Genomic DNA, 22,164 nt, shown 5'->3' on the forward strand with positions numbered 1-22,164 from the left:
TGGGATGGGTGCAGCTCAGATTTCTTTTGCTTTCTATGCATGATGCCATATGGTTCCCTGTCCCTGGGGAAAGGACTGACAGTGCTGCAGTTGCCATTTATCCCATCCCACAGAAGTCGGGGCTCTGTGCTTTCCCTGGGGAGCTGGAAAAAGACCCTTATCTTTACTGAGCAGCTCCCTGTACTGAGTCCTGTTATGACAATGGCTAGGGAGGGGCCTAGCCAGGATCTTATTAACCCTTTCCACACTGCTGCCCTGAAACCCAGGCCGGATGCAATTGAGTTCATCAGAGAAGAGATTCCGAAGGCCCCTTCCATACTGAACAAACAGTTGCTTCTCCTTGGCCAGAGCACAGGTGCCCTTTGGTTAGGATTGGGGTGGAGGGGCACCGGCAAGAGGTTGGTGGGTAGGGGTGCTTACGTGTTGGTTGGGACTCCGAAAGAAGTGGCAGGAGCAGAGGACCTGGCAGCACTGGAGGTCGCGCTGATGCAGCAGTAGCAGCAGGATGGCCATGATGAACACCAGGGATGAAACTACCCTCCCCCCAGAGGCACAGTCAGGGGGCAGCCTGGACCCCGCAAGCATGGGTCCAGCTCTTCCCCAGATTGGAATTCCGCTCCAGAAGTTGGTGCAGGAATGACCCACTTGGTCTGGTGTCAGCTCAACACGCAAGGCAAACTCAGTTGCAGGCAGCTCCCTTTTTGCCACCGCATCACCTCCCTGGGGCAGAGATTTGTGAGGGAGAGCAGAGTAGCTTTATCCCGTCTCCACCTTCAGCCCAGGGAAGGAGTGATGTGTGTAAGGGAGGTTTTACAAAGGGACAAACTCAGGGAAGGAGGAGCAGATTCCCTTAGAAACAGTGGATTGAGATGGCAGGAGAGGACCCAAGAGCCTGAACTCCCTTGTGCCCAGACTCTCTCCTGTTTATCAAAGTCTGTGGAATATGGTAGAACTTGGCACTGACAGGGAAGGGACCTCAGGGATCAAACACAAACCATACACGATCTTCTTCCCAAGTGGCTCGGGGAGGGATATTGCTCTAGGTTACCCTATAGAAGAAAAGGCTGGGCTTCCAGTTTATGGAAGAGTGCTTCTGCCGCATCCCTGGGACTCAGAACGGCAGTGAGTACTCACCAGTGGCCACGACTATGGCTAGGAGGCTGTTGTCCATGGTGATCTCTGCACATGGAGAAGCGGTGGCAGAGGGTGCCAAGAAATGGCATTGGCTTTGAGGGCAGCCAGCAGGGCCACAGAGCTGGCCCTTCCCCCTGGTGCCACACCCCTCCCGAGGAACCCAGGCACAGAGGACTAACTTCATTCAGAGCAGGGACATCTGTGAGCAGCTCTCCAGGTTCTCAGCCTCTCTTGCCCCTCCTTGTCCTGGTTGATGCTGTGCCATGGCCTAGTGTTCCGTAGATGGCAGTCCTCTCTGCATGCCTGTTAGCTGTGAGAGTCCCTCTCCAACCTTCTGGAGAAGAGGTTGGCGGGAACAGGCCTGGCTTCTGCTGAACCTGACAGGGAAGCTCCAAGTCGCCCAGATCCCTCCCAGCCCGACTGCCCACCTCCACTTCCCATTGGCCCAGGTAACTGGGCTCTGGGTGCCAATTGGCTGTCCTCTGGACTTGGCTTCCACCTCTAAGGTTCCCCTGGTGTCCGCGGTTGCCCTGGAAACCGGGCACGCGGGCCACAAAATACAAAAGCCTCTCTGCCCAGGCTCTCTTCCCTCCGAGGCAGTTATTGTGCAGCTCTGGGGGCCCAGCCTGCCTGAGCCTGCTCCCCGCCCCCACCCCCATGTCCTGCCTGGGCTGAATCCTAATCTTGACCCCAGGGGCTCAGCCAGGGGAAGATTTCAAAGAAACCTAAAAAAACCCAAGCCTCCAGGCCAAGCTACCCCTACAGAAAGGTGAGGGGTGGGGAACACTGCCAGGAACTCAGGTGGAGAAGCCGGCTTACACTTGCCTCAGTGACCTGAACAAGGAAGAGAATGTGCCTGCGTCCCCAAGGGTGCCCTCTGAACCTGTCAGGAGTCCTGGCTGCTTTGTCCTGCTGTGCTTCTAACTCGGTGGGGCCAAGACAAGCCCATCAGAGCAGCTAGGGTGGGGCTAGACTTCCCCAGTTCTCATGCCTGCCTGCGTTAGAACCACCTGGGGAGCCTTAAAAGCATACCATTGCTGGGTTGCCACCTCAGACCAGTTAAATCAGAAGCCTCAGCCAGGATCTGAGGATTTGCTGGGCTAAAAAGGAACACAAACTCAAAATGTTTACAGCAGGTGACAATGATAACTAGGACCTCGTATAATATGATGGAGAATGGCAGGGGACTCAACAGCCACAGCCCGAGTTAAACCCACAGGATGGTTTGTGAGTTCTTGGCCAGCAGAGTTTAAATATTCTGATATTTACTGCCTGTGCCTAATATGCTGAACTAACTTAATTTTTTGATGTTGGGAAATAAAAACCCCGACATTCTAGAGAACCAGAGTACAGCTTCAGATGTTCACTAAAACAGGAGCCAGATAATCCTTAGCACTCTGGGAGGGGGAAGCAGGCGGATCGCTCAAGGTCAGGAATTCAAACCAGCCTGAGCAAGATCGAGAGTCCATCTCTACTAAAAATAGAAAGAAATTAATTGGCCAACTAAAAATATATAGAAAAAATTAGCCAGGCATGGTGGCACATGCCTGTAGTCCCAGATGCTCGGGAGGCTGAGGCAGGAGGATCGCTTGAGCCCAGGAGTTTGAGGTTGCTGTGAGCTAGACTGACACCATGGCACTCTAGCCCGGGCAACACAGTGAGACTCTGTCTCAAAAAAAAAAGAAAGAAAGAAAGAAACAGGAGCCAGAAGAAATAATCATCTTAGTCTCTGAACCCAAACACCATTTCTTTTGAGTTTTTGCTGTTAGCTCCTTCCTAGTTACCTGTCCAGCCAGGCTCTCCTGAGAGCGGAGACTGTTGCAACTGAGCACTCTGAAGCCTGCTTGCCACCATCTAATAGCTAGCTATGAGTCTAGCTGGGCTCTTCATTTCACAGCTCTGAGCCTCAGTGTCCTGATCTGTTAAATGAAGATAATAAAAGTGCCTGCCTACAAGGGTTGTGAGGATTAAGTGGGAGAACTAACTGCATGTAAGGTCAGCACCGTGGCTAAAAAAGAAAACAAAACAAATCCACCCAAACGCTGTTATTGTTGGTCAGGAGTGCCCTCTCCTGGCAACTAGGAAACATGACATGTGGCAGCCTGGGCAGGAATTTGTCCCTGAGCTGAACTAATGAGATCAGTGTGGCTGGCTGATAGGGTGATTTTAGAGGTCTAGAAGCCTTCGCCCTTGCTCCTCCCACATTAAATAAGGTGTGAAGGACTGACAGAGCCCTGGCTATCAAAGAAAGGGGAGGGAGAGGGGGGCTTGGGAAACAGGGAGGATGAACAGACCTTTCCAAATGGCCCTCCCAGGTCCTAGGGCAGTGGCCAGGGACCCAAGTCTCTGCTGTTCCTGCCCCTATAGGGAAAATTCCAATGGTGACCATGGGGCCATGCCTGGCATTGCCTTTCTTCTTGAGGGTGTTCCATAAGGCAGGGCTGGGCTTCTAGGATGGGCCCTGGTGACAGTGAACACAGAGAAGCCAGCATCCACCATGACTCGGGGCCTGGTGGTGGGGGCAGGAGTGCTAGGTCAGGGCTCTCAAACTAAGCTTGAGTCCTGCTGGTCCACTGGCCTGCTGGGTGGCAATAAGCAAGTCTCTGAGCCTCTCTGGGCCTGTTAGCACTTCAGAAAACCAGGGAGCTGGATTAGATGAGTTCTTGAGTCCCTTCTGGCTCTTGAATGGATTCTAACCTGTTCCCACTCTGGAGGAAAGATACCTTTGCCTTCTTGAGGATGGTACCAAAGTACCAGCTAAGTCTTCTAGGAGAATACCCAACAAATTATGATGCTTCCCTGACATCCAGGAGGAAAAACACAGAGGCTCAGCTTAGAGAGATAGAGATATATTTCTTCTGTTGCATATTTCAGACTTCACGCTGAGCTTCAGGCACAGTGCTACTCCAGGTTCTCCTGAGAGCCCTGATAGGGTCTTCTCGCACGCTGCTCATGAGGGCTCACCCTTCCAGGGCCCAGGAAACTCTGCACTGGTCTCAGGCCTTCATGCCCTCCTGTCCCATCAAAGGGCAGGGTATGCTTGAAAGTCCTGGAGCCAGCCTCAGCCCTCTTCTAGGTCCCCTGGCCATAAGAGGAGAGACTGTCCTGTTAGAGCCCAGCTCTGCAGTGCCCCCCATATCACCTGTTCTCAGGGCCTGAGAGCCTGGCAGGGCACCTGCACCCCTGCAGAGCCTCAGCCAAGAGCACCACAGGCCCAGGCTGGGGATAAGGCCCTGGAGAGCAAAGCGGGCCCAGCCTCATTCAGAGCAACAACACGTGGGTGCAGCAGGCCCCCGCTCCCACAGCCATGGCCCACTTCCTGGGGCTGCTCGGAGCCCTATTGCACATCTTCTGTTTCTAGTTCCTGCCCCCACCACCCACTTTCCTTTTTAAATTAAAAAAAAAAAAAAGTACTAGAGAGGAAGGTGAGGAAGAGCTGGGCATGGAACGCTGCTGGAGCCCTTCTCATGTTCGCGCCAACCCTCTGGTCCCTAGCAGAGACAGCCGCCATAGTTACGCTGTGCCCACCTTCCCTGCCGTCTGTGTGGGTTCTTGATGGCTGAAATGGATGTGCTGCTTGGGCCTCTGGTTCTTGCCTGTGAGAGGGGACAGCCCTCTGTTGTCCATAAGGTGCAATTCCCCGGGTCCTCCAGGGGTGCTGGCTGGGGCCCTGCTACCTGAGTCGCCCATCTGCTTTGACAGGCCCCAGCTCCGATTTGGGGTCGGGGGACAGAGAACTCCAGCTGGTCAGTCTGCAGGGCTCCAGGGATGGGCAGGCAGAGGGGCCCATGGCACACAGTCCAGCCACAGACCAGAAGCCCTTCAGTTCCCCATCTGTCCAGGCCTCGAGTGCATGGCCAGTGAGCTCCGCGTGCTGCCGGGCGGCCTCCTCCATGAGCTCTGGCTGAGGCAGGTTCAGGATCCCACTCAGGCCCTGGAAACTCTGCTCTGTGTACTCATTGTGGGGTGGCCCTGCATGCATCCAGCTGGCATCATCTGGGGGGCAGATCAGGTAGTAAGCACACCCCACCCAACAGATTCCACAGAGCCAGACCCAGGAGTCAGGTCTGGGCACCCTGGTTCTTGTCCCAGTTCTACCACCAAGCCACTGCTTGCTGAGCAGCCTTGGGCTAACCCAAGGAATTTTCTGTGCCTGTAAAACTGTTAGTTTTATAAAACCAAGGCAGTAATCCCTGGATTCCCAACTTTAGGATTAAGTAAAACAGTAGGTCCAAGGCACTGTAGAAAATAAGGTAACAGTCTGATTGTGTCACCTGTACCCCTTCCGGACCATCATCAGTGGCTCCCAGAACCCTCAGAAGCCTGTACTCAGGCCCTCGGCCCCTCATGCACAGACATCAGCCAACTTTGTCCCCTTGGCTTAGAGCATGCCTCTCCTTCTCTGAGGCTCAGCCCCAGTCCCCACCTGCTGTGCAGCTGGCCTTCCTCTGTGTCCTTCCCTAGACCGGGAGATCCAGGAGCACAGAGGACATAGCCTGCCCACCCTGGATCTGCTGCAGCCCCAGCACCCCCTCCTCTAGGCTACCCCTGCTCTTACACACCTTCTTGTGATAGGATGTGCTGGAAGGAAACATCTACTGATTGAGCACCTGCTGCAACCTAGCCACTCCTCCCCACACACTTGTCCCTAACATCTCCCAGGGACGGTTACCTGTATCAGGCCTTCCCTTGCAGGAGTCTGCCCGGCCCATGCCTCTGTTTAGAGCCTGTTCCCATAGCCTTAGCCAAATGAGTGGAGAGCCACGTGACCCTGCCCACCTGCCACATAGTGGACTAGGATGGCCAATCAGGTTGGTATCCCAAGAATGTGGAACCTAGAGACCAAGAGGCCCTGCCCAGTCTCTGTTGCACTAATAAGCCACATATGGAGAAGCAAAAAGAGCCAGAGCCTGAGGCCAATATGCAGAGACAGGACAGCATGAGGGACAAGATGGCCCCAGAGAGATGGAGAAAGCACCTCTGGTTCCTGGTGAGACCTGAGACCTTTCCTGGGTTCTATGAAGGGGAGCTCTGCATTCTTCCAATAATTTCCCTTTTTTAACTTGAGCTAGGTTGGGTGGATTTGTGCTGCATGCACCCAGGTCTCCGTTAATTGTACCACTCCTACTTTACATGTGATGAGACAGAGGCCCAGGAAAGCCAAATGGTTTCCAAGGACAAAAGGCCAATTAAACTGTCGGAGCTATGTTCCAGACCCAGGTCTGCCTGACCCTAAAACTTCCCTTTCTACCATAACACAGGGCAGGACCCTGGCATGCTAAGGGATAGAAGCTCAAGGCCCATCCTTTCCCCCGTCCCTTACTCTAGGGAGTAAGCTCCCTGGCAAATCCTATTCTGTCTGGCTTTGGGGCATCATTTGGGAACTACATCCTTACCTTTCCTGAGAGGTAGTTTGCGGTTGAAGGTCAAGGGCAGCACAAGGAAACGGGTCTCACCCAGAGGTTCCCAGAACTGAAGCAGTCGAACAGTCCAGGCCCCTGGCCGCAGGGGCCGGCTCAGTGGAGGCTTGTATTGCGTGACTTCAGTCTCTGCATCTACTGTGATGTCGTAAGATATGGCTACCACATAAGTTGGGTCAATCCAGACCACGGTAGCTGTGAGGTTGGGGCCCCGGGCCCAGCGCTGCATGGCCACGGGCTCATCCAGCGGCCCCAGCAACCCCCCAAAGTTCCGGAAAAGACGTTCTTTGGGGTCCCACTCGGTGCCAACCTGTAGGGAAGGAGGCAGCTGGGCAAGAGCCCGGGAAGAGGTCTTTCTCTCTACTCTGATGCTGCCTCTCACTGTGTAACCTCAGGACAGTCACTGTCTCTTTCTTGGCCTCAGTTTCTTTCCCCATCTGTAAAATGAAGGGGTCAGACTAGGAGATCTTTAATATCTCTGCCAACTCTGAGATCTAAGTTTCCATTCTGAATTGCTCCACAGTGGTGCAGACATAAGGTAGAGATGGGCCCTACCCAGAGACCATTCCACGTGAAGCCAAAGCCTCTAAGAGAGACTGGGGAGCCACCCAAAAGCTTAATTATCTGGCCCAACTTGAATGTCCAAGTCCCTCTAGAAGAAATCTCTATAGTTTAGGAGAGCCCAGTGAACCAGGCTTGTACTGTAGTGGAACGAACCCTCCCTCCCTCCTTACTGCATAGTCTGGGCCTCCCAACTGGGAGCTGCTCCTCAAAGTGCACATGCAGGGGTGACACAGGATGTCTACATGGAGCATCACCAAGGCTGCCATTGCTGGGAAAAAGCCCAGTGAACCCAGTCCATAAAGGCCTAACCAAGTTCTTACCCCTCCCTTGGTGTCTGTCCCTTTCATCCCACTAACCTGAGTCTTGCTAGGGGTCAAGAGAAAACAAGGGGGGGGGACCTGTCCCACCTCCAAACTCTGGAGCCGGCTGGCCTGGTCACTGTGCCCCAACAGCTTCAGCGACCCCTGGGGCATCAGCCACATCTCAAGCGTCTCTGCTGGCCCCTGGGCTGAGGGCTGCACCGTCTGCGTCACCAGGTAGCCCTGGAAATGGTCGTCATAGAAATACAGGTGCACGCTGGACGGCAAGCCCCTGGGCTCAAACCTAAGAAGGTTCCAGCAGGGAGAAAGGGAGATGCCATCAGCACACTCAACTTGACCTGGAGTCCCAGAGAGGGGGCTCTGGGGAGTCCCATCCCCAGCCACTTCCTTTGCCCCAAATCTCACACCCCACAGCACCTACGTGCCTGGCTCTTGCCTTCTTTTTTTGTATTTGCATTTTTCCCTACCTCGGACTGGGGGCTCACTGTGGGCTGGGGTTGTCGGTCTCTGATTGGCTTTCCCATAGGGCACCAAACCTTGAGGACCTGCTGTATGTCAGAGGGGGGTCTCACCTGCAGAGCTGGGTAGCCAGTGGGGGCGTGGCAGTGGCAGCATGGCGCAGGCTGAGGCGGGCGAAGGCAGTGTAAGCAGTGAGCATGACATCACTGAGCCCACTGGGGCCATCAGCCGCATCGTAGATGTTCTCCCAGTAGGCCTTGAGGGCTGGCGTGCCAGGGGGGTAGCTGCCATACAGGTGGAAGTCCAGGATTTCTAGTACCTCCTGGTTCACAGTTGACTCAAACTTGCGGGCGAAGAAAGTGGGTCTGGAGACTTGCTGGAGCGGGAGAGGCAAGGAAGGTGAAGGGCTCTGGAGGTGCCAGAGAGCACAGCAGGGGCTGGCCCCTCACAGCACTGCCTGGAGATCAGCCTCCTGCAGCTTTTCCTGCTGCTGCTGTAGCCCCAGATCCCCGAGGGCTGCCCCAGATGGAGGCCCCCCCTGATTCTCTGACTGGCCTACCCTGCCCTCCTGACCTCGGGAAGTTCAGAGTGAAAGCTGGGTGTAGGCCTAGCAAAGGGCAGCCTCTCTGGCCACAGACAAGCACCTGCAGCCGTAGGAAGTCCTGTGGCTTGAAGTCATTTGGGGAGCAGCCGCACCAGTCCACGATGTGCTTGTACTGGCACTTGCAGCCCAGCTTGCGGTTCCAGTTGGTGACCCGCAGGTTGTTGTCCACGAGGGTCTCACAGGCCAGGCTGTTCTCCAGCACCGTGTGGAAGAAGGACTGCAGGTAGCAAGGGAGGGCGGAAGGTGAGCTGTGGGCCGCCCAGCCCATGCCCTCCCTGGCCTTCGTGCCTGTCTGATCACCCACCTCAGCTGGGAGCAGTGTGTATGTATAGAACTGGCGTAGCTGGGCCACCAGCGGGTCGTCTGTGTACACCACGTACTCTACGAAGCTGCGTGTCAGCACAAACCAGTCAGAGCCACCATCCACCACGATGCCCGCTGGGATCTGCCGCTCACCCAGGCGCCACATGTGTGAGTCACACTCATGGAAGAGCCGGTCCAGGCCCTGTTTCTTGATGAACCTGTGGGTGGCAGAAGAGCAATAGCTGAGGGTCCTGCAGGGTGGGGCCTCAGTTTTCACCCACCTGGCAACCAGCACTCCTCAATCTGTGATTGGCTGGAGGCTCTGTAACCCAGGGCTGGGGCCACAGAGCCCCCCTCAGCCCCACTGTGTGGGAGAGGTTGGGATGAGACCCCAGCACCAAGGCCTCCTTCCCCATCCCCCTCACCTGGAATTGTCCCGGCCATGGGACTTGAGGAAATTCTTGTCCCGGTTCTTGGACAGGAATGCCACCAGCTCCTCATTGGTCCTGGTGAGGAATGGGTGGCCGGCAGCCATGTGTGAGGGATGCTCAGTCACTGGCCCAGGGCAGACCCCAGTACTCTCTACCTCCACCCTGGCCCTTCCTTCCTCAGAGCTGTCTGGCCATGTGGCCTACCCCCAGCTGCTGCTCTGGGGTGGTGGGCACTGGAGGCCCCTAAGGAAGACCATCCCATCTTTCCTCTACCCCCTGCCGCCTGACCCGGCACCCCAGGTACTGACCTCTGGCTCCTCCTTCTGCCCTTCTCCTGTCATTCTCAGTTCTCAGATCATCCTGCAGCAACCCCTTCCCTAGAACATGGCTGGGGCCATGTCTGGGCAGTACAGGTCCCAGAATGGACTTGGGGTAGGGGAGGGAGTCCATCAGGGTCCTCTAACCCAATGCCCAGACAGGCCTCCCCTCCCATCCAGAGGATTCCGAGCCCCAACTCCATACCTGGTTGGGTAGTCGGTGGCACTGAGGTTGATGAAGAAGTCCCAGGCCCAACCAGGCACCTCTAGCAGGTCCTGCATGCTCCGCAGGTACATCCTCAGGAGGCTGGCCCCGCCCCAGATGGTGACCATGCGCCAGGGTGTCACTCGCACGTTGTCATACAGCTGGGCTAGCTCCACCACCTCACGGTGCAGGTAGTTGGAACGCTGGGGAGAGGAGACACTCGGCAGATGCAGCTGGGCATTGTAACTGCCCCCACTCACACCCCAGGACAGAGTATAAGTGACATGAAATGGATAAAGCTCCTAACCACTGTGCCAGCCACACTGGCCCCTCCCCGATTCTGGGCTTCAGTCTCCCTATATCTAGGGTACCCAAGCCAGGTCAGAGACTCTGTCTGTGCCCTTCTGTGTCTTGTCTCTGCTCACCCCAGATCCCTGGCCTCCCCCACCCACAGTACCTTGTCCACATGGATATAAAAGAAGTGCTGCTCATGGTAGACAGCCTTGAGGAGACGTTTCAGCTGGCGGATAGCGCGGCCGTGGACCACCAGCATGTAGGCAATCCGAATTGGGGGGCCATCCACGGGCTGCTGGGCCCGCATCTCGTCCCATTGGATGCCGGGACTCATCTTCCCTGAGAATAGGCAACAGGGGCATCGGTGAGGCCCTGCCTAAGTCACAGGGTGGGGTGGGAAGGGAAGAGGGGGCTGCCTGCCTTCCAGAGGAAGAAGCCTGGACTGGAGCCCGATGCTCCTGGGTCCCTGCTTCACCTCTGCCACTTATTAGGTACACGGCATGAAAACTCTGAGCTTTCTTCTCTGAGAAATGGGGGTGATGATCTGGGCCATGCCACCTCCCCACCCAGGCCTCGGAAGGACTGGAGCATCCCTGTCCCTCACCAGACAGCTGGCAGTACCGGGGCACAGCCTTGGGCATGAGGCTTCCAGCCTGGTGCAGGCACACCACGTTGGCAATCTCCTGCTGGCACTGCTTGGTGCTGGCCCGGGCCAGTGCAGACAGCGCATCCTTGCCCACAATCTCGCACTTAGGGGTGAAGCCGTTGTCCGTGGGCTGGGGGGCGCCCTCCACACTTCCTGTATCTCCATGTAGCGGGAAACCAGCTGCCCCTACCAGCGCCTCCCCAGCTGCTGCCCCACTCAGGTTCTGCCGGCCTGGGGCCTCCGGGGGTGGGGCGGGCGGGACACGTCGGCTGGCTCTCTGCCGGCTCGTTACTGCCCGTACCACCTTGGCCACGGGCACGCCTGGGCTCTCAGCACGGCCCCGCCAGCGCCCATGCCTTCTGCTCGCACTGCCCCGCCGCCCTGCCGAACTGTCGGTGTCTTTGGAGCCCTCGCCAGGGTCCAGCGGCCGTGGCTTCTTCTGCCTTCCTTTCTGTAAAAGACGCGCAGACACAGATCACTGGGGCAGTCACGTACCTCCTCCTGCTCCTTGAGCTCCATCTCGGCTAGGGGCACCCTCAGACCTAGAGGCTCCTGCCCACCCTTTACCGAGACAAGTTCTGTTCACCTGAGGACTCTGTGCAAACAGCACTGCCACTGGGACACCTGCCTGACCAGCAGCTGAGGAAGCATCGGCCTTCCCTCCACTGTGCCATCTCACCTCCTGTGCCCCACCAGCTCTCAGATCACACGGCACTGTGCTTCTATTTTTGCTGTGGACTCAGATACCACTTTCTTTTTCAGCAGATGTTAAAATGAACATCCACATGTGTCCCAAGGGAAGGGAGTGGAGACCCCCTTGCAGAGGACACAGGAGTGTCTACCTAAGACCCAGAACTCCTACCAGGGGCTGGGAAGAGACAGTGCTCCTCAGTAGACTCTAATTTCCAAATGAAGCCAAAGCATTCTATCGACTAAGGCATTTCCATGTGGGGATACTGAGGCCACAACAGAGTGAAGAGGGAGGACTAGAGGTGCCCTCTAGTCCAGCAGGGAGGACTAGAGGTGAAACCTGAGACTTCAGTATTGGTTGGGTCCTCTGGGAAGCAGAGATCAAGACAAGAGATTTGTTGGGGTACACCTGTGGATGACGGGGGAGCAGGGCGGGAGCTGGCAGGGAAAGGCTTCAGAACACTAAGGAGACAGCCATGCCAGGAGAGGGGCAGGGGAACTTCAGCCTGCAGCGCAGCGCGGAGGAAGTCCTGGCCAGCTCAGTGGGAAGACAGCACAGCACGGCCTGCAGACTCGAGCCCTCGTGCTGCCTCCATGCTCAGCTGCAACCAAGACAGGGCCTGAAGGTGCCGGCAGCTGGAGGCTGTCACCTCACCGCACTTGCAACAGGTTCTCCTTTGAAGGGAACTCTGCAGTGATGTGCTCCTTGGCTGCCATGCCCCTGCTTCCTGGCTGTACGAGCCTTGGCCCCTGCTTCCCTAGATGGCCTGCTCTGGCTTGAACGGCATGTCCACCCACCTCCTCCCTTGCTCTCCCTGCCTGACCAAATCCCATCCATGCTTTCAGTCCAGCTCCCAGTCCTTTGGTGTGCAGCTACCCCGTCTGCCCCAGTGGGGTGTGCTGAGCTCCGGGGACCCGGATGTTCCTCTAGCAGACAGTGAACTCCTTGAGGAGAGGCACGTCAGCTCTGTCTCCCAGGGCCTGGCAGAGCAGCTGGCACACAGGGGACGTCTGGCTGTGTCTTGTGGGTTAGATGTGGAAGGGATGGAGAAGCAAGAGGCACGAGTGAACGCACTGGAGTTTCTGGGGCGGGTGCTAAGCCTAGCTCTGCCAACTCACTAGCAGTCCCTAGCTTGTCTGAGCACAGTCCCCCAGCTGTGAGTATCACATGAGATACAGCATGAGATAATGCGGCCCAGAGCCGTCTCCGCCCGCCGTCCTCACTCCTTTCTCTCTGTTCACCCTAAACCCTCTCCCACGGGCCTTCCCCTCCACCACGCCACAAGCTCTCCGATGCCAGGTCCTCTCCTTTCTTGGCCTTTCAGCAGCATGACTTAATGATCACGCTGTCTTCCTTGAAGCCCCCTTCTCACTTGGTTTCCGGGATACCGGCCTGGCTTCTCACCTGTCTCTACTTCCACTCCCTGCCAGTCTTCCTGGTACCTCCTCATCCCCCACAGCATGCCCTGGGGCCTTTCCCTGTCCCAGCTCCTTCGCTTCCTGAGTGACTTCTTCAGTCTCTCTGTCTAAGCTCCATCCACACTCCCAGATTCACCTCTGGCTTGGGTTGCTCCCTTGAACCTCCAGGCATTTGGCTTCCACCAGCCTCCCTGACAGCCCCCTCGGGAACCTCACAGCCCCCTCCAATCCCCTCTCCAACACTCAACTCCCGTGCCTCCTCTCCAGCCTGCCCCTGCTTCAGGCTGCCCCACAGGCTGCTCAGGCCAGACACTTCTGGGAGTCATCTCTGACTCTTCTTCCCTCATACCCACCTCCACTCCATCAGGCCATCCTGTGGGGGCGACCTTCAGAACACACTCGGACTCTGCTCCCTCCTCACTGCCCCTTGCTGGCTCCTGCCTGCACTCCTGGACTTCCAGCTCCTACTCCTTCTGCTGCAGTCTGTTCTCATCGGAGCCTCCAGCGTCCTGCTGAAACTTAGGTCCCATCTCCCCAGCCTTTTAGGATAAAAACCAAAGCCCTTACAAGAGCCTGCAGAGGCTAGCTGAGCTGTGTCTGCCTGTCCCCTCTCGCCTCTTGGTCCTTTCTAACCTCATCTCCTACGAACCCTTTCATGGTCACTCTTCTCTACCAGCAGTGGCCTTCTCCATGTCCCTCTATCCCACTGGCACTCTTGGCTCTGGCCTTTGCACTCGCTGCCCCTGTGCCTGGCATCCCCTCCCCACCCCAGCTCATTCCTCACCGCCTTCAGTTCTTTGTTCAGATGGCACCTTCTCAGTCAGCCCACCCCGACCACTGCAGTGAAAGCTCCAGCCCTCCCTCATCCTCTGCTTCATCTTCCCTGTAGCACTTTATGCCTTCTATCATTTATTCTATACAGTGTTATTCTGGTGCTGTCCCCTCACAAGATCGTACGCTGCACAAGGGCAGGGATTTTTGTTGTTTTGCTCACTGACATATTAATGTTCCTGCAGCTCGGGAGAGTGTCTGGCAATAGTAGACACTCAGTAAGTGTTTGCTGAATGAATGCATGTAGAGCTCTTGGCATAGGTGCAGCATTCAATAAATGCTGCTGTCCTTGTCATTATTACTACTGGAAGGGGAGGAGGAAACAGTCAACTATGAAGTCAAGAGAGAGGTCCTAGACCCTCATACCATGGACGTCACTGGGGACTGGGCTCTCTCTGCTCCTCACTCCCTAAGACCTTCCTTCCCTCCCCTGTCTCAGCATGGCAGGAACCTCACATTGGCAGGCTGACAGTCACCTACAGCCAGAGTCCCAGCCCCACACCCTAGACCCCAGCCCCTCTGTGCCCAGCACCCAGCTAGCCCTTTGATCTCTTGAGAGGTGGCCAGAGAGAGCTAGGGTGTCCAACCACATCTGAGAAGAGATACCTGCAAGAGGTGGCAGCAGGCCCTATTCTGTACCCACACTGGGAAGGGCACCTTGGCTGGACAGCCCCTGGGAAGGGTGAATGCAGCCCACTGACTAAGTGTGTATCAGCCTGGTAACATCCGACCTGGCCACACAGGAAGCAAAGAAGGACATGCCCAAGCTTAGGTGGGTAGAGATGGCTGAGAGCTGTGGGCTCTCAGGGTGGAAGCCAGTGTCAGTGAGTCAGGAAGCTGGTCGAGAGGGCAGGACACAGGGCACAGGGCCAGGCTGGCTGTGGTAGGGGACAGGATATGGGAGGAGACGGGCATGGTGGTGCCCTGCACTGCAGCAGGGAACTGGCTGACCCTGAGAAGGACGATCCCAGAGGAGGCTGGGGGCCCAGGAGACAGCAGGGAGGGATCAGAGAGGCTCTGGAGGGCGGTCATCCTCTGCCCCTCATCCTCCCAGGCACCAGCAGGCCCCAGGCTTGTGCCCCTGACAGCTGCCCCCAGTAGCTCCCAAGATGAGGGACCCGGCTGATTACTGAGGGTGGGGACTAGGCCTCCAGCCTGGATACATTCTGGCTTTACAGGCCCCCTCCTCCCCACTAAGGAGGCATTTCAAGTCCTCTGCACTTCCTGGCTCTGTAGCTCTTGAAATCCTTCTTTGAGCCACGCAGTGAACACAGAAATGCTCACCCCACACCCCACCTTCTTTGGACGTCTCAGACTGCATTTAAAATAAATGGTCAGACAGTGTTTGTGAAAGCTTTGAAAACTATCAAGTGGCCCTTTGGAGGTTAGTGATCATCCCTGGTATCCACTGTGGCCCCCTCCAGAGTGCACGTCTTAAAAGCACATTGGATCCTGTTGCTGCTTAAACACGTCTGTTCTCTCCCACTGCACTTAGAGTAAAACCTGAGCCCCTCACTGTGGTCCTTTCAGCCACACAGGATCCAACCTTCTTCCAAGGAAAGCACCACACCCTCCTGGCCATTCCTCAAGGGTGCCCAGCTAAGCCCATACTCTTCGGGGCCTTCTGCCTGCACTCTGCTGCCCACCTCTTCCTGCGAGAAGCCTTCCCCACCAGCTGATCCCAACCAGCCCCTTGTTATCCTATTGCATTTCCTTTCCACTGTCTGGCTCTCCCTGTACACTGCCTGCCCACGAGGCCAGGGCTGTCATCTATTTTATTTCTATATCCCCAGAGTTAGCACAGTGCCAGATACAAAGTAGGACTTAATATTTGTTGAATGAATGATTGAATGAATGAATCCATATTCCCAATGTGCAGTGCTGAGATAATAATGAGAGTCATTTACTGACAGCTTAGCATGTGCCAGGAGCTCCTGCAAGTGCTTCGCAGGCATTGCTTTCATTTTATCTCTATAATCACCCAACATGAGAGGTGCTATTATTATCCCCGTCTTGAGGAGGACACATGAGGATACAGAAAGAGGTGAGGTCGTTTGCTGGTGGTCTACTCAGTAGCAGAGGCAGAAGAGGATGGTGTGTGGGCTGTCCAATTCAGTGCTCACCTTCCAAGCACTATGTTAAGCTGCCTGGTGAGATGGTTGCTGAGGGGGTCCAAGCATCAATGGTTGCCTGGACTGCACAACCTTCAGTTCATCAGGAGTCTTTTCCCATCCCACTCCAGGATTCCCCTGTCAGCTTCAGCCAGGCAGCTGCAGAAGGAGGTGGGGGTCGGGGACAGTATCCCAACCACTCCACCGCCCCAGTTCTCCACCCAGGCTGTGGGCAGGGCGGCAGGGACCTCAGTTCATTCAGAGACTCACAGACCCATCCCACACAGGGTCATTCATTTTGGAGAAGACTCAGACGCTTTGATGTGCCCCTCCCTAGAGTGGTCACCAGCCTCTACTCACATACCCTAGGGTCAGAGGGCTCCCAAACCGCCTTGGCAGCCTGTACCGTCTTAGAATGTCCCATCTGCCCAAAGAATCTCCTTAAACCAGGCCTGAAACCCTCTCCTCCTCTTCCTCCTACTTAGGTCCACACAGAACAAGCTCATTCCCAGCAGATGTCACAGAGCAAGCCTCCCTGGCCCCTACCTCCTTTTGGAGTTATGGTCTCATGTGACTCCGTTCCAGCTTCCCTCACCATCCCACCCTCTTGGTTCTCCCAAAAAAGGCAAGGGTAGTTCTTCCAGTCTCCACACTAGGCCTTCCAGACTGCCAAGATGCAGGAAGCGGAAGTGGATCGGGGCTCCCTTGGCCCTCACCCTGCCAGGTGAGAAGCCCAGGAGGACAAGGCAAGCAGAACCTCTGCCCCAGAGCCCTGAAGACACCAGAACAAGGGGGTGGAGCCAGGGAAACTCTGGCCTCTGGCTTAGGTTTATGGTTTGGCCTGTCCTCTCTGCCCTTCCAGGATGAACTCGGACCCCACTGGACCCTTCATAACCACATTGAGGAGAAAGTATCTGGGCCTCTGGGAGAAACCACATCAGCCAAGACTGGGACTTGGGGACTGAGGCTAGGTAGGACCTAGGACTGAGCAGGATGGTGGTTGCTCTGCTAAACCAGCTGCTGCTGTCCTCATTCCCTTAGAGCCAGAGGGACCCCCTCCCCAATTCCCTAATGTCCTGAGGCCAACTCACCAGCTCACTTCCCCTCTCCTCCCCTTCTGAAGACCCACCCAGGTTCTTCAAACCCCTGGCTGAAGAAGCCACACCTCCAGTTCTCTCCCTCGGGGTCACTCCCTGTTCCCTCAGTTCCCGGGTACACACTTTGTCCCAGGCTTGTATTCCCCCACAGAGCTCCACTTCCTCACTGGCCGCTGCCCCTCAGGCATAGCTGGGCAAGGATGCCCAGGGTCCCTTGGCCCCACTCCTCTGCCCACGGCGCGCACACTCCCGCCCCTTCCCAACTTCAGAAAGTTTGGCCTGGGGCTCCCCAGCTCCGTGCAGGCCCGGGCCCAGCCCCGCCTCCTAGCCTGGCTCCCCGCGCCTGACCTTCATCGCTCCCGGACCAGAGACCACCCCACCATGACCTGCTCCTCCCTCCCCAGCCCCCAGTCTGCCCGCGGCCCGGGTCTCCGGATCACACACCGCCCCCGCGCGCAGCCCTCTAGGCCTGCCTGGGAAGAGGGCACCGGGGGACAGATGCCCCGCTTCAGGTGACCGCCAGCGCCGGGCACGCACGCGGCCCGTGCCCCACTTCCCTGGCCGGGGCCGTCCGCAGCCCCGCCAGGACCCCGCGCGCCCCCGCGCCCGGCCTGCCCGCCCGCCCGGCAGTCGGAGCACCTCGCCCGCCTCGTCCTCCTCCAGGCCGCTGAAGCTCCACACCACCAGGCCCTGCAGCAGCAGGATGGCCAGCGCCGTGGCGATCGCCAGCTTGTAGCGCCGCACCAGCTTCTGCACTCGCGCGCTCGCCACCATCTTCCTGCCCGGGACGCGGGGCGCGCGCCCAGCTCTGCAACCCGGCCGCGGGCGCGCGCACGGGCGCGCAGCCGAGCCCCCCGCCGGGGAGGAGGGCCGGGCGCGCGCCGGGGCGGGGCCTCCGGGGCGGGGTCTGCCGCGCCCCGCCGGCTAGGGGCGGAGCTGGGCCGGCGGAGCCTCCCGCCCCGACGCCGACGCCGGGCTGCGCGCACGCTTCCTGCACTCGCCTCCCCGGCCGCGGCTCAGTCCGAGCGGGTCTCCCGGGTGTGCTCATCTCTTCCTGGACGGCAAACCCATTGCACTGCGGTGCGGAGGGTCTGCGGCCCGACCTCTCTTGCCTGGTGTCGAGAGTCTCGGGGAACTCCGCCCCGCGCGGGGTATGCTCTCGGCTCCAGGGACCCAGGAATGCTAGAGCCCCGAAACGAGTTGGGAGAGGTGTGTGAGTGGCATAGCCCCTGCTTAAAACCTGAAGGCCGCGCCCATGGGGCAAAGCTTAAGCCCTTGACTGGCATTCGAGGCCCTGCACAAATCCTTTCCTCTCTCCCTCTCATCCTAAGCATCTTCAGGCCTCTGCCAGAGTCGTGGTTTTCAAACTCTAACGTGCTTCAGAATCACATGGAGGGCTTGATGAAACAGGTTCTAGTCCCCACCCCCCAGAGTTTCTGCTTTGGTAGATCGTGAGTGGGGCCTCAGAATTAGCATTTTCAGCAAGTTCCCAGGTGATGCTGATGCTGCAGAGAACCACTGGACTTTGGCGCATGCTATCCCCCTATGGGGCCCAGCGCCCTAATGGCGGTCCCCCTCCCCCACTCCCATCAATGGCATCTTCTGTGCTTCCCCAGCCCAGTACAGTGAGCACTGATGACTAATCTGGTCGTGATTTCTCTAGGATCATGCCTTAATCACTTTTGAATGCTTAGCAAGTGAAACCCAACTTCCTGTCTAACCCGCGTCCCTAACATTTTTTGAGAGCCTGGCATGGTCAAGCACCGCGTTAGACAAGGTCTGAGTACCTGTGACCCTCCCCTGAACCTGGCAGGTCCACGGAGTGAAGGAAGGAGAGAAGAGGTAGAGCAGTGCCCACTAGAGCAGGGCGAATTATCAGCCAGTGAAGCCAAGCACTGTGGGAAGGAAGTAATAAAAATAGCAAAACCAAGATGGGTTTAAAAAGTTTGAAAGTTTGAAGGCAGTGATGGAGGATTTTGGAAGTTGGCAGGAGATTAGGTTGGTGAGGAAATTCTAAACTGTGATGAGTACAGGAGATGCAGTCATTTGATGGCACTTAAATAAAACCTGCTTTAATCATCTCCTGAGGCTTTGGCATTTGCAATCATTCCATTCCTCAGCGTTTGTTAAGTGGGAGAATTGTAAACAATGTTTCCGATGACAGTTTGGCTACTTAAGAGACCCTACACTTCAAGGATTTTGGAAAACATCAGTTGACATGCAAGCAATTGATGTTATTAATAATTACATATTGATCTTATGTGCTCATTAGATCAGGTGCCCAAGGGACCTCTACCTGCCAATGCTTACTCCCCAACAATGAAAATAGCTTTATTTTTCACTGATATATGTATATATATATATATATAATATATTTTCATATAACATTTAAACCCTAAAAAAATGAGGAAAAAGTAAAGGTCACCTGCAATCCCACCCCCTGAGATAATCAACATTTTGGTGACTGTCCTTTCCCCTATCTCTTTATGTGTACATAATTTTGCATGGATGGGGTCACATCATATACATCATTTTTTTTTTTTTTTTTTTTTTTGAGACAGAGTCTCGCTTTGTTGCCCAGGCTAGAGTGAGTGCCGTGGCGTCAGCCTAGCTCACAGCAACCTCAAACTCCTGGGCTCAAGCAATCCTCCTGCCTCAGCCTCCCGAGTAGCTGGGACTACAGGCATGCGCCACCATGCCCAGCTCATTTTTTCTATATATATTAGTTGGCCAATTAATTTCTTTCTATTTATAGTAAAGACGGGGTCTCGCTCTTGTTCAGGTTGGTTTCGAACTCCTGAGTTCAAACGATCCGCCTGCCTCAGCCTCCCAGAGAGCTAGGATTACAGGCATGAGCCGCCGCGCCCAGCAAACATAGAAACTTATTAAGTATTTCTGTCTCCTCCCACTCCATGTTAAGAGTCTGGCTTAGGCCGGGCGCTGTGGCTCACGCCTGTAATCCTAGCTCTTGGGAGGCCGAGGCGGGCGGATTGCTCAAGGTCAGGAGTTCAAAACCAGCCTGAGCAAGAGCGAGACCCCGTCTCTACTATAAATAGAAAGAAATTAATTGGCCAACTGATATATATATAAAAAATTAGCTGGGCATGGTGGCGCATGCCTGTAGTCCCAGCTACTCGGGAGGCTGAGGCAGGAGGATCACTCGTGCCCAGGAGTTTGAGGTTGCTGTGAGCTAGGCTGACGCCACGGCACTCACTCTAGCCTGGGCAACAAAGCGAGACTCTGTCTCAAAAAAAAAAAAAAAAAAAAAGAGTCTGGCTTGCTTGCTTCCTTCCTAACCAACCTTCCACCTTTCTCCATAACAATTCTTAAACACACACACACACATTTTATTTTTGGAGGGAGTCACTATATTAAATTTAATTTTTTTCTATTGGGGGTATTATTATATTTAAAATGTTGAATAATATTACATATACTTTTCTGTATCTTGCTTTTCTCCCTTAACCATAAATACATAGTAGAAATTCCCCAAGTTGGATCTGACAGGTGTAACTCATTCTTTTTAATGGCCGTATAATATTCTGCTTCCTTCTGGAATGGGTATTTGCTTGGTTTCCAGGGTTTTGCCACTGCCACACAGCTATGATGAACATGCTTCCATGCCTGTCCCTGTGTACTGATGCTTTTACTTCTATGTTAGAGTTTCCCAGGAATGGGATTACTGGGGGAAAGGGAATTTTTAGTTTTAATAGGTACTGCCACCAGCTGGGCACGATGGCTCACACCTGTAATCCTAGGACTTTGGAAGGCCAAAGTGGGAGGATCACTTAAGGCCAGGAGTTTGAGACTGGCCTAGGCAACATAGTAAGACTCATTTTGATAGGAAAGAAAGAAAAAAAAAAAAAGAGCTGGGTGAGGTGGTGCACCTGTAGTCCCAGCTACTCTGAGGCTGAGGTGGGAGGATCGCTTGAGCCCAGAAGTTCAAGGCTACAGTGAGAGCCTCTTAAAAAAAGTGACAGAGTGAGACCCTCTTAAAAAAAAAAAAGGAAGAGATTTACCAGATTGCTTTCCCAAGATGCTGTGACAATTCACATTTCCAACAGTGTGTGAGGCTATTGTTCTCCTGCAGCCTTTCCAGTAGCAGGTGTTATTCTGTTTTTAATTTTTGCTAATCTGATAGGTGAGAAGTGACCTCATTGTTTTTTAATTTACAGTCCTCTGCTGGGCAGTGTCTGGTAATTGGTTTATTGACTTGTTGTTGTTGTTGTTTGCTTTGTTGTTGTTGTTTTTTATCTCAAACTCCTTGTGAGGGAAAGTTTTATTGACTGGGTTGCTCTTTGGCAGTTGCCTCTTCATGTTCTCTGCAAATAACCTATGGCTATTGCATTGTCTTTTTCTTATCAATTTTTAAGAGTATTTATCTATTTAAAATTTTCCTCAATTTATCATTGCACTTTGACTTAAGGCCATTCTAAAATTTTTAACTTTTTTCTAATCAAATATGTTCCTTTTTGTTTTATGGCTTTTCATTATCTGTTTTAATTTAGTAGATCTCCCTAGTTCTTGATGATGTATATGGTTTCATATATTTTATCCTATAATTTTTATTTTGTATTTTTTTTCATGTAACTCTTTAATCCATCTGGAATTTGCTTTTACATATGGTATGAAGTAGGGGTTCAGGAGTCTTTACTAGTACATATTATGGGGTACATGTGATGTGTAGGCATACAACGTGTATTGGAAATCTTTATTTAGCTTGTATCTAAATAAAGCTTCTCTCAGTATCTGTTAATACTTGGATTTTATTATTTTTACACAACAGATTTGTTATTGAGGTATAACATGCACAGATCAATTTAGATTTGACTATATAAAAATGCAAGGTTCGCTGGTCCCCTCAGTGCCCTTTTCAGATTCCCCTCTAACTTCCATTCTGCTTTTTTCTTTCATTGTAAAACTTGAAAATACAAAATGGTTCCTCAGAAAATCAAAATGGTAAAACATTCTTTTTTTTTTTTTGAGACAGAGTCTCACTCTGTTACCCGGGCTAGAGTGCCGTGGCATCAGCCTAGCTCACAGCAACCTCAAACTTCTGGGCTCAAGTGATCCTTCTGCCTCAGCCTCCTGAGTAGCTGGGACTACAAGCATGCGCCACCATGCCCTGCTAATTTTTTCTATGTATTTTTAGTTGTCCAGCTAATTTCTTTCTATTTTTTAGTAGAGATGGGGTCTCGCTCTTGCTCAGGCTGGTCTCGAACTCCTGAGTTCAAACAATCCACTCGCCTCGGTCTCCCAGAGTGCTAGGATTACAGGCTTGAGCCACCGCGTCCAGCCAAGAAAGCATTCTTTAGTGTT

The 22,164-nt window shown here is 54.5% G+C and overlaps 1 protein-coding gene across 5 annotated transcripts; it reads right to left on the bottom strand.

The window, feature by feature from the left end:
* Positions 1-425: 425 nt before the first annotated feature.
* On the bottom strand, positions 426-17,660 carry XYLT2 (xylosyltransferase 2). 5 transcript variants are annotated; one of them, XR_012913073.1, is made up of 13 exons: positions 17,485-17,660; positions 10,656-11,148; positions 10,215-10,390; positions 9,758-9,960; positions 9,230-9,310; positions 8,806-9,022; positions 8,542-8,718; positions 8,011-8,273; positions 7,526-7,721; positions 6,531-6,864; positions 4,663-5,130; positions 1,314-1,511; positions 426-1,179 (listed from the first exon to the last, which is right to left on the bottom strand). XR_012913073.1 is itself a non-coding variant. In XM_012789751.3 (11 exons), exons 1-11 carry the CDS (start codon positions 17,617-17,619, stop codon positions 4,808-4,810), a joined length of 2,598 nt encoding a protein of 865 aa, XP_012645205.2. In that variant the 5' UTR covers positions 17,620-17,660; the 3' UTR covers positions 3,968-4,807. The 5 variants fall into 5 exon arrangements, 1 of the variants encoding a protein (XP_012645205.2); XR_012913071.1 differs by having other exon boundaries at positions 481-533; positions 1,135-1,511; XR_001160494.3 differs by having other exon boundaries at positions 426-1,511.
* Positions 17,661-22,164: the final 4,504 nt, after the last annotated feature.

This window comes from Microcebus murinus, chromosome 18 (genome assembly GCF_040939455.1).
Source record: "Microcebus murinus isolate Inina chromosome 18, M.murinus_Inina_mat1.0, whole genome shotgun sequence".
NCBI classification, from domain to species: domain Eukaryota; kingdom Metazoa; phylum Chordata; class Mammalia; order Primates; family Cheirogaleidae; genus Microcebus; species Microcebus murinus.

Bases quoted from the DNA above. Each gene is read 5' to 3' on its own strand.
- XYLT2 (XM_012789751.3), bottom strand. From the start codon at position 17,619: ATGGTGGCGAGCGCGCGAGTGCAGAAGCTGGTGCGGCGCTACAAGCTG. The intron at 11,149-17,484 runs GTGCTCCGACTG...CGTCTTTTACAG, and splicing joins AGGAGGACGAGGCGGGCGAG to AAAGGAAGGCAGAAGAAGCC. The intron at 9,961-10,214 runs GTACTGTGGGTG...TCCTCTCCCCAG, and splicing joins TTTATATCCATGTGGACAAG to CGTTCCAACTACCTGCACCG.